The 16,113-nt window shown below is 45.1% G+C and overlaps 1 protein-coding gene across 1 annotated transcript in view; it reads left to right on the top strand.

Moving 5' to 3' along the window:
* Positions 1–16,113, top strand: part of MYO9A (myosin IXA) — a 130,913-nt gene that overhangs the window by 84,396 nt on the left and 30,404 nt on the right. Inside the window, 4 exon segments of the mRNA XM_015418905.1 lie at positions 12,217–12,329; positions 15,101–15,258; positions 15,975–16,111; position 16,113. The exon segment at position 16,113 is cut by the window's right edge and continues 86 nt beyond it. Of these exon segments, the coding sequence (XP_015274391.1) occupies positions 12,217–12,329; positions 15,101–15,258; positions 15,975–16,111; position 16,113 (409 nt within the window).

The raw sequence follows: 16,113 nt of genomic DNA on the forward strand, positions 1-16,113 counted from the left end.
GAAACAGAGTCTTAAAAAGGGCTGTACAGATGGGTAAAGCCAGAGTCTGAATGGCTAGAATGGCCAAGCGGAGGGATGGCTTCCTTGGTTGCCGTTCATGACTGAAAAGCAAGTAAAGCTATTGAGGCAAGGAGAAATGAGGGAGGGATGCACCAAAAAACTAGACAAAATGCAAAGCCAGTAAGATGCCATTTTACTTGACGAGAAAGTTCCCAACAAGTGGCACAGATCTCCAGTGGGATTTAATTAGCAGTGAAGTATATTGCTTCTCTTTCTGGCAAGACACAGAGGCGGTTGCCAACACAGCTCCTTTGTCTTCCCAGTAGAAGCAGTTTATGCCTTCAGTGAAATAAGTCCACCAGAAGGTCTGTGACATGAATTGGGAATATTCTGTGAAGCTACCATTAACTTTTCTGTCAGTGTATTGTGATTTCTACCCTCCTGATGTTGGCAGCTGGTTCTCCAGGGTCAAGGGGCTGCCCTGAATGCTTTTTAAGTAGTAGGGTTGGGGTTGGGGTATAGTAAACAAAGGATCCTTCAGGTGGGCATACAGTGTCCCTCTTTATGAAGATGCACCTGACGACTTCACTGGAAATACATCCACCTCCTGACATTTGCTGGGCGTTTGTCAAATGTATGTGTTCATTTTTTTGAACATACCACCATAAAATTAGATCTCTGCTATGTAAAGCAGAAGCGTCTTCCAGTCCTGCCCTGGAAAGCATGTATCTGAGGCCTCGTGTGTGCAAAACTTAAGGCTGCATCAAATCTCAGTACTTAGAATCAATTTTGAAGCCTTTCTCTTGCTTGCACTATGAAATTTATTAGCGGCAAATCAAAAACTAAGCACTGGCTGCGGTCACACGTAACAGAAGCCACACAAGTGAGACGGAAAACAGCCGGAGTTTCTGGGCGCAATCTCACCAGCACATCTGGGAAGCGTAGCACTCCCGTGGCTCAACCGGGGCTTCCAGCCGAAACTGCGTGGCAAAAAACTAGTACCTTGGAGGTACTAGTTTCCGGAAACTGCGGGGCAAGGGCGGGCGTCTGATCGCGTTTCCGGTGGCATCCGGCGCCCGCCCATGTCCCCTTGCAAATAAGGTGTTTGTTTTTTTTGTCCAAGCCTCTGTGGATGCGCATGTGCACCCAACGGAGCATGCGCATTTGTCATGTACACAAAAATAAAAAACAGTTTGCCGCGGCATGCGCTTCTTCGTTGCGCGCCGGCTTGTCCTGTGATCGGCACCTCTCCCTTGCCATGGAACCTCCATGGAACCTCCACGGTACCTCCACAGGAGGTCTGATCACGTAACTGCGCAGTAGTTTTGCCCCAGGGCAAACAGCCACGCTTCTTCTCTGCAGTTTCCTGCCCGTGTGACCGGGGCCACTGTATAAATCTTTGTTTAAATACAACATCGGCTTATTTCACTAAATGCTAGGCCACACCATCAGTGGAGGTGGGGTGCGTGTCAACCCTATCCCTGATAAACTAATAAGAAACGTGGATGATTTATAACACAAATTTACAAGAGAGTAGACACACAAACCTTCCCGTAATGCTTTTTTTTAGCTACCAAAGTACTCTGTTGGTGAAGATGAAACAAATGTTTTATTATCAAAGCCATTATCCCTAACAACATTTGCAGTACAGCAAAATGAAATCAGTAGATTAATATAATTGATATGTGTAAATACAGTGTTACATAAAATGTAATTACATCTCCATCCTGACAGCAAAACAGCACTTCTATTAATAAAAACTAATTTTAGCAGTCACTGCCGCAAACAGGGACCACTTTAAGCCGAATGTTTAATAGGAGATTTGTTCTCTATGGACAGAAGAACTAAAAGGGTTGTTGGTTTTAAAAAAAAGAAAAAAGTCTCAGCGATTCCTGCCCATAGAGTTGCCAGCCTCCAACTGACATCTGGAGATCTCATTATAGCTGATCTCCAGACGACCAAATCAGATCAGCTCCCCTGCAGAAAATAGCTCCTTTGGAGGATTGATTCTATGGCATTATATCCTGCTGAGGTCCCTCCCCTCCCCAAACCCCGCCCTCCCCAGGCTCCACCCACCCCAGGCTCCACATAGTTCCCAACCCAGAGCTGGCAGCCCTGCCTGCCTGCCTGCCTGCCTTCCAAAGAAAGACTGCAACAAATGAGGGAGGCACATCCCACAAATAACAGAATCTGGACCTGAGCGCAGCATCCCATTTAAACTCTGAAGGCCATTATCTGGATGCAGAGATGAGCGAGCGCCTTTCTTTAATTTCCCACAGCTCTGCTTCATTAATGCTTTTCAAAGCCATGACTTGCTTTTAAGCACTTGGAGCCCTCGAGAGAATTTGATGCTTTGGATCTCAGCCAGCTGCGTATCACCGCTTTAGTGCCTACCTATGGGAGCTTTCCTTGCCAGGGCTCCATTTATAGCAAAAAGGAAAAAAAACCTCTCCAGAATTCATAACAGCTATAGAAACAAGGCAGGAATCCTCAAATTATGGTGTTTTCAAATAGACTGGCCAAACCATGTCTACTAAAATTATGTGTAGTGGACAGTTAGAGCTAGTCATTCATTTATTGAAGGAAGCCTACATAGCACGTAGGCTTTTAGGCAAAATAATATAACAGTAATTAAAATACATGAGAAAAAGGAACATTCAACACTGTAGGATCAAGTAAATATTGAATACATAATTTTAAAATATCGAATTGAAATAGTCACAGAACTGCTGGATATTAATGGCAGTAGCTCGAATTTTTAACGCTGCGAAGATATATTTGGCGACTGCCAAAGAGATGCGATTTTCATTTCCAGACAGAAGGTTAAGTCAGTGGTAATCCTCCAGCCTCTGGGGAAAGTTACAAGAAGGGGAGTTACGAAGAAGCTCTTAGGCTGCGGTCACACGAGCCAGTTGGAGTGGAGGGGAAGCAAGGCTATCTCCTCCGGAGGAATTTGACACGCAGTGGCGAGATCACACAGCCCTTTCAAGCTGTGGGCTCAGCCCATTACTATGTGATCAGACAGAACCGTGGGTGAGTCTCCCCCCTTTTTTTTGGCCGTTTGTTTCCCAAGTGCTTTAAATGAGGAATCACACCTCTGCACTGAGGGCTCTCTATGGAGTATGCGATGGTGCACATACTGCAAAGGGGGAGGGGAAACGGCACCAAGCCAGGATGGCATTGATCAGACCATCCCAGCGGCATGAGAGCGTGCTTGTGCGATCAGACAGGAGAAAGTCTGTCCATGGCCCGTCAGAACCCATTAGAGCTGGACTTTCCCTGGTGTCTTTTAACTTTGCTTCTGTGGCGGAGCAGCATGGGTTGCCGGCAACTGCGGGAGACTTCCGAGATGTTGCTGTCTGATTGCGCCCTTTAGATCCGTCAGGCATTCGCAGCTATGTTGGATCTAAAGGCGTGTGTGATTGCAGCCTTAAACTGCCATAGAGTTTGCACGCGAAGGAAAAGTGTATCAGGGTTTCAGGTACCTCAAGACCACAAGAACAAATCCTTTGACCACATGGCATCTTAGAAAATTTTCCAAAAAGATCACCAATTGGTAATGCATTGAAACAGGCCAGGGAGAAGAGATGGATATATGAGGGAGTTTGAACTAATATTTTTAAGGCAATAATGTCCTGCCCTGGAGATGATGGATTCTACTCTAGTCCCTTCCCTGAGAAAAGGGGGGAAAGGGGTCAGAAACCTGTTCTGCTGCTGGATTCCATACATCACAAAGCCCCCCCAAGTTCCCTACCGCGCATAGTTTTGTGTTTTACACCCTTACAGTGCGGAACCAAGCAGAGATGCATCACCCTTATACACCAATTGAAGTCTTAGCAAGGCGTAACCCTGCTTAGGATGGCACTGTCAGTGCAGGTAGTACCAAGTTGGCCTTGTAGGACACCTAGGGACAAAGCTTTGCCTGTTAAAGGTATTATATTCGGAGGGTTCGTCTGTGTGTCACGTGAGAAGCAGCCTTCAGAGCCTGAACGTGCCACCCAAAGTAAAGTCCCAATACAAATATGGGAAAGACAGTTTATTTCAAAGGGTCCTCTGGAGCAAGCAGAAATTCTGTGCACCCATTGGCCATCTACTCAATCAGTCAACACAGTAGGGATGTACAGCAGTTAGGATGGCAGCCACAGCATCCTCCTGACCCATTGAACAGTACTAAGTGTGTAGATTCACACCCCACCCCCGCAGTTGCCAGTGCTTGGCTACTTGGGCGGAGGGTGAAGGTCTTGGGAATACAGGGTTGTCGCTCCCTCAATCCCAGGAAATATGGCCGTTCTAGTTACCCAAATTATAAGTGCATTGAGACAGGGGTGTCAGGAAGCTTTGAACTTCCTCCCTCATATGGGCAGGGCAGTGCTGTGTTCCTGGAGGCTGACTCTGCCGCGAAGTTCTAGTTCCACTAGCAGTAGACGCTTTTCACACTGCAAACCTCCTGCTGAGACACAGAGGGGGTCTGGGATCACTCTTTGGCTTGGAGCACCCCACTTCTCATCTTCAAGAGGGAGTCTTCATTCGCACCCGTTTTCAAAATCCTCCTCTGATTCTGCCACCACCATTTTTTTTAACCAATTACATTTGCATGCAAGTAGCCCTAGACCTTGTCTCCCTGTCCATCCTCTCTCCTCCTGCGCTGCCTTTCGGTGCTCCATCATCAGCTCTTTCACTTGCCACTTGGCACACCTAATGCGGGGCACCTGCTTGCACAGTCAGCTTATTTTTGCTTATGTTGAATGGTAACTCGTCCGCTGATATATAGAAATACCGTGTGACCCTACCCTTGCGAATTTCCCCCATGTGCATTTTTATTGCAGGACATAAAGTAGAGGCTGTTTTCCTGGAGAGAGCAGATTTGGATGCTCACGTCTCGGAGCTCTTTTGTCTTTCTAGCCCAGCTGTTTGGAGTGGGACGTAGACTGTGTGCAACTGATAAATTTTTCCAGCAGCTCATTAGCGTTAATGGCTGGTCTGCGCAGAGACTGTTTAAATCAAGCGATAAAGCAGCCTGCAGCGCAGCAGCCCTTACAGGAGGCCGGCGGCATTGGGCACACCAGCACATCAGATACTTATCTCTGCGCTTTCTGTGTGAGAGGCAGGGTGATCAGGCAGTCCCCTTTGCACAGAGCTGATTCTTTTCATGAGGAAGCAAAATAGATTATCACCCGCACACCAGTTGCTAGTAAACAAAAGCCCAGGGAGTCCATTACCCGGTGGTTTTTTGAGTACGTTAAAGGAATCCTAGGCATAACATTGATGAGCAATACAGTCTCATGCAGACATACTCTGGCCTAATGATTTCAGTTGCCTTAGACTGGAGTAACTCCCCCTATGATTGCTGTCTAAGTGGCAGCCCTTTAGGGTTGCCAGCCTCCAGGTGTTGGCTGGAGATCTGGGACTACAGCTGATCTCCAGGTGGCAGAGATCAGTTCGCCTGGAGAAAATGGCCGCTTCGGAAGGTGGACTCTCTGGCATTATACCCCACTGAGGTCCTTCCCCTCCCCAAACCCCACCCTCCTCAGGCTCCAACCCCACCCCCCAAATCTCCAGGTATTTCCAACCTAGCCATTCTGTTTCTGGCTGGCTTTGGACAACTGGCTGGTCGGGGCTGGAGAGACCCTGTGTTCCACTCTGTGTGCAGATGGAAGCCTGTTCCTTTCCCTGGGCTGGGCAGCCACACATTTTGCAGAGCTGTGAGGTATTAATCTATTCTGGGTGGGTCCATATAAGAATGCTTCCATAAATAGGCTTTAGAAGGTGAATCTCATTGCACAGCATATACTGCATTTGCTTCTTACATGTTTTGCACCAGTTATGACATCCTTTCCCAGTAATATTAATTATATAAGGAGTGGAAAATCCTGCATTTTAATGTGGCAGGAAACATTGCTAGTCCTGTGCTCTGTCAGGTGAGAATTAGTTGCAGGCTCCCCCCCCCCCTTTTCAGGCTTTACTGTGATGGATTTCCCAAGTCATCTTCAGTGCATAGAGAAGGCTGGGAGATTAAGCAGCTGTCCCTAATAATCTGTCTATTAGATTCTGCTAGAGCCGTGCTTGCAGGGGTTGCAATTCATTTTCTCACTGAGCGCGGAAGTTGATCAGATTTCACAAGCATAGTGTTGGTTTGATTTTAAAAAAAATAGAAGAATCGGCTAAACAAAAATATCCTTGGCGAAGCCTTTCTTTCCTCCTGGCGGGGAATGACAAGAGCATGTGAGGGTTTTATTCTGGTCCTTTAAGAAAACAGGCACAGTGCAGCCTCCTCTCCAGCCCTTAAGGCTATGGCAGGAGTGTTTTCTGTGCCATACCCAAGTTCCAGTGATTTAAGCTGTGGTGTTAATGTAAAATGAACACTCACCAGGTGATCTTCAGTACAATATCAGCCTGCCTGTTTCTCATCAATTTCCTAAAGCATTTCCCTGAATCTATTGTGTGCTCCCTAAAACTTCCACCCACTGCATATATGGGAGAGAGTCTTACATTGTTGTATATGTGGAGCTGCCTAATCAGACCCTTGGTCCATCAAAGTCCGTATTGCCTCTTCAGACTGGCAGCGGCTCTCCAGGGTCCCAGGGTCTTTCACATCACCTAGCCTGGTACTCTCAATTGGAGATGCAGGGGATTGAACCTGGGACCGTCTGCATGCCAAGCAGATGCTCTTCCACTGAGCTTCCAAAACTGCTTTTCAAACCGCACCAGATTCTGTAGGTTAGCTCAATTACCCCCCTCCCCGGTCCCCCGTTGGGTGAAATAATACTTAGATTGTAATTTACACCCTTTTCAGTAACTGCGGATAAAGCATTTTTTCTCCATGAAAGTTTTGTTAGGTGAATTAATAGCCTCCTTCCATATTACCATCTTGTACTGCATTTAGGGGATTTAATTAAATTAGAAGGTGGAGGGCAGGTCATCTGAAAAACAGAAAGTACTGTCAGAACTGGATTATATTGCTGAGATACCATTTTTTTCTGAATTAGAAGCAGCAGTTACTCATACCCCTGCCCCAAGGTTTACCCTTAGCCACATATAAATAGTGGGCATTGCAAGGAAGCAATGGCCGAACAGTAACTCGTGCAGATACAGAACAAGCATCCTTCTCTGTGAGTGAATCGTGGGGGCTCACAGGGGGCTTGAAGTATTTCAGTTAACTTGTTTCTTACTGCACACATCATGGTCTGGGAATTTTTGCTGTATTTCAAAAACTGAGCAACAGTCAAGTGTAGGAATTTCAGTAGTGCTACGGTTACCAAGGTTACACAGTGTCAGCAGTGTCAGAAAATGTGTAGAACAGTGATACTAACTCAATGGCTTGGGAGCCACATGTGGCTCTTTGACCTATGGCTCTTCTTGAGCTCCGTTCCCCATGGGACCCATGCCATCGAAAGTGGGCGATTTCTTCAGAAACTGGAATAATTTTATTATTACTAGTGGCCCAGGGTAAAATTTTTAGAATGCAACACAACTTATCCATGATGATGATGGTGATGATAAAATTACTGTTCCATCAACCTGTCGGTTCTGAACAGCCATAGTCGGTTCTGAACATGCCACAATCATTGAGATAAATTTGGCTACAGCCAGAGTGACTTTTTTTGTCTGTCTCTCAGAAGCCATGTCACCCTAACGGGGTGACACAGAGGACAAACCTTCAAGAGGCATAATCAGCTAATTTCTGTACTCTGAATGTATATGGCAATCAAGCAGGATATGATCTATTCTATAGTCTTTGTTTTCCCACTGCCTCATAGGCATAACCTTTCTGAGTACGGTTGCTTTACGTAGTGCGTGCTGGTAACTGCTGTGGGTAGTACATTTAGACATCCAAGGGTAAAAGCTCTTCTGTGTTTTGGAACCGTTAAGATATTTCATATATTCTGATATCTTTTTGGGAGGCAGAAGTACAAATGCAGCTGATCAGCAGGTACATCTGGACCTCAGAGCAGTTCTTTAATAATCGAGCTTCTCGGTGCATTCTTTCACTGTATTAAAAAGTTCTTTGATATCCCAGTAATATATCATATCCAGAGAGCTCTTAATGTAGTTTGGAGTCCAGCAATTTGTCCCAGAAGGTATATTCTGTTTTACCAGATACAGGAGTCCTTCAGAGGGAGTAGGTCTTAATGTTTTGAGCTTCCATTTGAGAGCTCTGATCCAAGCTTGAGCTTTGATGGATTTTAAGCCGTATTTGGCCTGCAGTGGAACTCCCCAATACACATTTAGGGACTCCAGAGATTGATCCTTGAAATGTCAGCAGTGGGTTATCCAGATCTTCATTAACTGTTTCAATCCAAATTGGAGCTGCGTATAATAACTGAGCAGCAACTTTAGCCTTAAAAGTGGTGAGAGCCGGAGCTGAAAAAGGATTGAGTAATAGCCCTGGCAGAGTTGTTTGCCAGTCGGACAGCAGCTTCTAGATGTGCCTTCCAGGATAGGTTCAATTGAAGGTAACACGGAGATTATAAGTGTCAACCTGCTCCAATTCCTAATATAGGCCATCTATAGCATTTCTGAGCATTGCATCCTCTAAAAAGCAACACCTTGGACTTAGAAAAATTGATGGTTAATCTCTCCATATGGCAGTAACAAGCAAACCACTTAAAAGGTTAACAGAGACCTAGAACTGATCTAGACAGACAAGCTGTATCATCAGCATAAAGGCGTGTAGATAATTGGAAGGTAGCCAGATATGGCAGATGACAAAGGTTGAAGAGAAGTGGGCCCAAAATACAACTCTGTTTAATGCCTTTACTGGGGGCGATTGATTTGGTCAGCTGTCCCGTTTATCCACATCTAATCTGAGCTGTAGGACAATCATACCACTTTTGAATAAGAAACAATCAACGGAGTTTGAGTCCAGTGGCACCTTTAAGACCAACAAAGTTTTATTCAAGATATAAGCTTTCAAGTGCACGCACGCTTCTTCAGACACATTGAAATGGAAGTTACCAGTCCATACATATAGGTAGAGGGTGAGCAGCAAAATAGCATACAGCATAATAAAGGTGTTCAATAGATGCAAGGACAAAACTGGAATAGCAAGCTTAGTTTATATGGTCAGCATTTGCTTGGGTTTAATTTCAGGAGGGGAAACATAGTGAAGGAAATAAATACATCAGAATCGGAGAGAGATGGGCAGATGTACCCTTCTTAACTGTAGAATGCTGAGAGAAATTAACTGAGACCCTGCTATCAGCTCCATCCATCTCCACTGAACACTTATTTTCCCAGAAAGCACTTTCCTGGGGGCATCTTCTTTGGGGGTCTGTAATTCAGATCCCGTAAATCATATCCTCACAAGATTTGGAGGGCAGGTACAGGTGAGTCAGCTGGAGATCCCCCGCGAGTTTGGTGTTTTTGGCTTGCACGGGATCTGTTCTATACACTCCTGAACCTGCACCTCTCAAAATGTCTTCTGCGGTCATTTGAAATTAAGAAAGGGGACAGCTGACCAAAGGAATCCCCCATCCCATTTTGCTTACTAGCAAGGAGTTACCCTTCATAGATTAAGGTTTTTTTCTTTCCACTATCTAAAAACCTAAAGCCATAAAATTGTTTAATATAATTGTTTGTTAAAAGAGTTTTTAAAAGAGTTAGTAAATTAAAACATATGCAAAAATGCAAAAAAATATAATAAACAGCAGGTAATTAAACATACTAAAAGTGCTCATTAAATAATTAAATTACTTAAAGTTATCAGGCTACTTCTGCTTCTCTCCTTTGCAAGCACACTGATAGCTGGTGAGAAGCTTGAGTAAGTAAGCTAATGAGAAGCTAGAGTGAGTAAGCAAGAGACCAAAACATAACACTTGTCATAAGACTTTGCTTACTCAAAATCACCATAAAAAAGAAGCAGCCAGGTATTTGACAGAAAGGGAAATTAAGCAGACAAGAAAACCGGGTTAAAAAGACTACATTTCTAAACCCTGTCTCTGCTGAGCTCAAATTCTCATTCTCTCCTCCTTCATCTTTCCCTCCCTTTCACGTCTAGATAGGAACCCAACTAAACTAAAAAATAAAACTAGGAAGATAAGCAACCAGAGAAGAGAGCCAGAAAAGAGAAACAGAATAGAGATAATAAATAAAAGAGTTCTATAAGCAGAGCACAGTTGCTCTCTCCAAGTCAGAACCAAACTTATCCAATAAACTTATCCGTGATGGTTACGTGTCAGAGTTCTTTGCATGAGGCTTGATCCACACATGCAACTGAATGAGGTGCTAGAATAGGACATACCACTGTTGAATGCCGACCCATAAAATAGAACTCCCAGTAGTGAGCAAAGACCTACTCGCTCAGAGGTACTTTGGTAGTTAAACAGGGTTATGATATATATTATTGTTGGTGTATCTTTGGGGTGGAGCGCTAGGCTCTCTGGAGACTGCGGAGTGAGCAGGATAGGCAGAGAAACACAACAGTATTTACACCTAAGGGATGGAATTCTGATTCAGAGTTCTTGGAAATAAGCTAGATCTGCAGTAGTCACTGGAAAGTCCGAGCTCACTTAACCTTTTTGAAGCAGTATCTTACCATGATACGATAGTGATGTCCCACCTGATGACACAGAGTTAACTTTGAAATAGATATGAGCCATTGAAATTGGAGTTGTAAAACTTTTTTTTTTAAATGCACTGATTGCTTCCCAAAGCAAGAGTACCAGAAAATGTAGGATGGTGGTATCACTCTCTGGCTCGCAGAGAGCCACATTCTCAGTTATCATCTACTAAAAGAGCTGCTATGAGGCCTGCACCTCAGGGACGCTTACTTCTTGCCCGTTCCTCTGGTGATGGCTGTTTCAAGGTGGGTCTGCCTGCCAGCTGCTGGCCCCACCAGACAAGGATTTTTCCCACTTTCCTGAAACACGGGGCATGTGCCATATCGGGGTCCAGGTCACTGAGTGTCACTGATATAGAATATTATCATCGTATCAACTTGAAAGCTACACTCAGATGTCAGGAACACATCTCTGTCTGTTCAGGATGGGTCCAGACCTGGCTTGTTACCATGCTTGCATGTCCCCCCCCCCTCTTGAGCAGAGCATGGTCAAAGAGTTTGTGGTGTCAGAAACCCTCAAACTCCAATGTGGTGTGACACCTGAATGCAAACCCCCAGGCAAAAAAAATACAAATTCTAGTTTGCAGAGAGGAAGCAAACTCCAGTTTACCCAGGCACCTGCATTATGATGAGGTTGGCACTATCCAGCAGTGTTGTGGGGTGCTGAACACTCATTGACACAGTGCCAGCTGATCTCACCAGTCTGAAACCCACATAAGACTGCCGTGGCATGGGGCTAATTACCAGGCCCATGTGACTCAGCAGAACCAACCTTGCAGATTAATATTTGTGTGCAACAGGATACACAAACAATGGTAATGTGTTGTAGCTGGTCAGCTGGTCTTCCCACAGTTGTCTGCATCCTGCTGTGAATTTTTGGATGCCCATGCACGGCGCTAGTGGCACACCATGTTGTTTAATGTGCATTTGAACATAGTCCTCTTCTTTATAGATGGGAGTTGGACACAGCGTTTCTGAGAAGAACTGGTTCCATTTTGATCAGTGTTTGGAATAGGCAATCATGTTCCATCAGTTTGTGGGAATTCTGTCCCATTTCCATTTCCTCCACTCTAGTCCCCCTCAGTCTGATCTCAGCAGAAATGAGATCATTTCCAATAAGTTGTTGTATTTATTGCTCATCTCTCAGTTTCCTGTAAATGGCTGCATCTCCTCCGTGCTCAGAAAGGGGGTTAAAACCAATCTCTGTGCCATCACAGCATGGCACACGGGGGGGGGGGGGCCGCGTTTTCCAAAGCGCAGCCATTCGAGTCTGCAGGCATCAGCCAGCAGGTTCCAAGAATGCATTAAATAGACAAAAAGAATATCTCTGCGCTCCTTTTCTGTCCTCTCTGGGATTGAGTTTCCGCGCCAGCTGTGACAAGACAAATGAGACATGCTGTGCATTTCTTCAATGTAACAAGGGACCTGTAGACAGTTTCTACATTTAGCCAGTTCTTTGGCAGCCAAGCTAGAAGTCGAGGCAAAGCCATTCCTACTTGGAAGCACCTTTCCTAGCAAGGAGTGTGTGCGTGTGTGCAATCCGCCCCCCCCTTCCAGCCAGCTTAAATACCTAAATCATTGTCAAGACTCCATTATCTCCTAGAATATCAAACGGCACCTTGGTTTTGAAGTATTTATCCTGCTTGTAATTGTTGCAGATGCTACAGCGTTTCATATCCAGCGAAGGCCAAACAAAGCTTCATAAAACACTGTCTCAAGGAGAGATTGGAAAACTGGCATCTGCACAGAAGGCTGTGGCTACAGATGGAAGGTATAAAAGTCTAGCAGCGGCTGGGGGGGGGGGGGTAGGCTTTCGACTTTTTTTTCCTGGCATGCGCACCAATTTCCTGTACGTGGACATATTTCACAGAGGCATCTCTGGCCGTTTACATAGCCTCACTCCATTTTTTAAGATAAATAATTCATGTTTTGTTTCCCTTGTACATTGGTGCAGATTTAAGGCTGTCTGTATGGTTCGAATTTGCAGTGTCCAATCTCCGGAGATGATAGAGGGAAAGGTTTAAGAACAGGAAGGAGGAAGCTGTGATTAGAATGCTCCCTCTGAGACCCCGGGGGCACGCAGGACGTTGCCCTGTTTCATTCAGGCAATTTAACCTTGGCTAACTTATTCCACAAAAATTAATCTGCGGCGCTCATTGCTAAATGCAGTAGTATCACTGAAAATAAATCCGACTGACGAGCAACGTACTTTTTCTTCTGATCCGCAACAACAAAAAAATGAACTGTGAAAATTTTGTCACAGGTTTGTTTGTTTTGTACATAGTTTTCCCAGCGGAATGGCCCATTCCGTTGCTGGCTGTGCATTTCATGCCAAATTAGGGAAGCCTTTGCGAATGGGAAGATTTGGTCTTTTAGCTACGAAAAATCAATAATAATAACTGTGTGCCGTCAAGTCGCAACTGCCTCATGGGGACTCCAGGACTGTTGGCTTTTCAAGGCAAGAGATGAGCAGAGGTGGTTGCCACTGCCTTCCTCTGCATAGCAACCTCCAGGGCTATTTTTGGGCAGGAACGCACAGGAACGGAGTTCCGGCTGGCTCCCAAGTTGGCCACACCCAGCAGGAACTCATTAGCATCATAGGCCACACCCAACAGCAGAAACTCATTAGGATTGGCTACATTAGGGGTGTGTGGCCTAACATGCAAAGGAGTTCCTGCTACAAAAAAAGCCCTGGGTTTTGACAACAAACAAAGTAAACAGAATAAGAAGCAAAAGGTGGGTGTGGCTGGATGGCCACACTTCTGGTAACACAGGGGTGTGGCCTAATATGCTAATGACCTGTGCTGTCACGGGTGTGGCCTAATATGCTAATAAGTTCCTGCTGTTGGGTCTGGCCTATTATGCTAATGAGTTCCTGCTGGGCTTTTTCTACAAAAAAAGCCCTGGCGACCCCAGTTTTCCCCAGTCTCCTATCCAAGTACAGACTGTGCCTGCCAGTAGATTCTAAACTCTGACAAGATTGGGCTAAGTCAGGGCTATTCATGCAGCTGAAAAATTAATGGGCAGGTCTGTTGTGCAGCACTCACTTTGGGTCTTTGAGGTGGACTGCAGCTTTTCCCTCCTAGTGGTGCTGCAATAGAGGAAAATGAGCAGGGAGACATGTGCCGAGTGTCTCTGTTTCATAAGATTGGAAGAAACTAGTTTTAAGGCTCTGTGGCGTACTGCTTATTTGCGGGGACTGTTTCCACTTTTAAATTATTCTTTGTGCTGGGTAGTTTCTGCTGCCACCAGGAATTTTAAGAAATCCCAAATCTTCTCTCTGTTTCTGCTGTTGGTAATGTGACCCAGGGTCTGGGCTTTCAAAGGTCTATGTGGCCCTGAGGAAGGATTGAACTGAATTCTGGGTTAAACATAAACAAAATATGATTTATTGATTAAGGAACAAAAAATAAGTTGCTGGTTAACTGTAACTGTATTGGGGGAAAGGAACTGGTAAATAAACTGGCAAGGTATCACACACAGTCTTTTGACATTAAGATCCCACTCTGACAGGAATCTCTCACATAGGCAGCCACACTGGCTTAGCTCTTTGTACTATTGGTTCTTTCTTTACTTTAGAGTCTCACAGACCCTTTTCATAGCTCCTTCACATTTAAACTCTTTAAGCCGTATATACTGAACTCTGAACCCTTTAAGTTTCCACACAGACTCTGTCAGCTCACTCACTGACTCACTAACTGAATAACTCCAACTGATTTCTCTGACTTCTCTATAACTCAGATTCACTCAAACTGACTTCAAGACACACACAGATTCACTTCAAAAGCTCCTCCCACACTCTCCGTCCTCCACCAATCACAACACACTTGTCTCTCTCAATCACTCTACTCTACTAACACTGCACTCCAACCAAACATTTAAAGACACACACACACTAAAACAAGGAATCATTACAGGCACATTCAAATATACCTAACTGAAGTGATGAGAATGCAATTTCCCACATTAAAAAGTTGCTCCCATGTATAAAACCTCACATTTTCTCTCAGATGGGGCAACTTTTTGACCAGGATAGATGAGTTGGCTACCAAACGATGACTCTCCATGAGACGTTTCAGGCGATAAAGTCTCTATGTAAACACCCTCCTTCAAATAAGGATGTATGAACCAGAGCTTATTCTTCTTTTGTGAAAGAGCACAGTCTATTTATTGATTTAATTTACTTCATTTATAGCCCACTTTTTTCCTCCATGGGGATGTGAGGCAGCTTACATTGTTCTCCTATCCTCTGTTTTAGCCTCACAACAACCCTGTGAGGTAGGTTAGGCTGAGGGTGTGTGACTGGCCCAAGGTCAGCCAGTGAACATCCACGGAAGAGTGCTACACCACACTGGCTCTCATTCCACGTTACTACGTGGCACGTAATAAGTGGGGTTGTTTCCATGAGTTCCCATCATTTTCCAAAATGTTTTCCCCCCCAAGGTGCAGGAGGAAATGTTTGCATGGCAGAAAGAACACATGCAGCTGAATGTGGAACCTGATTTGAGGCAGCATCCCTCTCTTTTCTTTTGTCTTCAGCAGACCTCAGAGGGCCAAGATGAGATTCTGGGGGAAAGGGAGGCAAGGGGAGAAGAAGAGCACCAGGGAGAAGCTTGCGACCCAGTCGGAGCTGCTGGAGTTGTGTCCGGCCCAAGATCCCATGGGCAGGGAGATGGTCTCGGGGCTGCTGCTTGATGAAGGTAAAAACCAAGGAGGCATCCCAGCCATCTGACAGACAGATTTGGGAACAGGATGTGACTCAGTGGTAGAGCACATGATCTGCATGCAGTAGGTCCCAGGTTCAATTCCCAGAAGCAATTCAAACATCCGCTAAAACCACGGTTTAATTTGAACCAAAAATGGTTAGTGTGCTTGTGCATGAAGCACAAAGAATACTTTTGAGGCAGGGATGCCATCGTGCATGGGTTGATTTAGTACTGATTTTGTTAATATTTATTTATTTATCATATTTATACCCCACTCCCCAGCTCCTAGGAAAGAGATCTTAGCACTCACAATATACCCCGAATCTAGTTCTCCAAGCTGAACCTGATCCAGGGCTTTGTCTTTATAACTGGGGCATTTGTGTTTACTGCATATAAATATAAGGGCTTGAAGGTACCAGCTGGATATAAGGAAAAACTTTTTTACAATAAAAGTTGTGCAACAGTGGAATCAGCTGCCTAGGGAGGTGGTGCGCTCCCCCTCACTGGCAGCCTTTAAGCAGCGGCTGGACAAACACTTGCCAGGGATGCTGTAGGATGATCCTGCATCAAGCAAGGGGGTTGGACTAGATGGCCTCTATGGCCCCTTCCAACTCTGTGATTCTATGATTCCATTATCTGAGCAGGAAAACATGCTGTTTGTTATGGAGGAGTTCTTGAGTAAAGAGTCTGAAATTTCTTTGTACGGGCAGAGCTTGGTCAGCATCACCTGACTCCCCCAAGGAGCCCTGAACTGTCTGGCATCTATCGGCGGGAATGTAAAGAGAACAAAGAGCCATCGCCCAAGGTGAAGCGCAAGCGCAGCCTGAAAATCAGCAGCGTCACTATGGA

Source organism: Gekko japonicus, unplaced genomic scaffold (genome assembly GCF_001447785.1).
Source record: "Gekko japonicus isolate JY-2015 unplaced genomic scaffold, Gekko_japonicus_V1.1 scaffold150, whole genome shotgun sequence".
Taxonomy (NCBI): Eukaryota; Metazoa; Chordata; class Lepidosauria; order Squamata; family Gekkonidae; genus Gekko; species Gekko japonicus.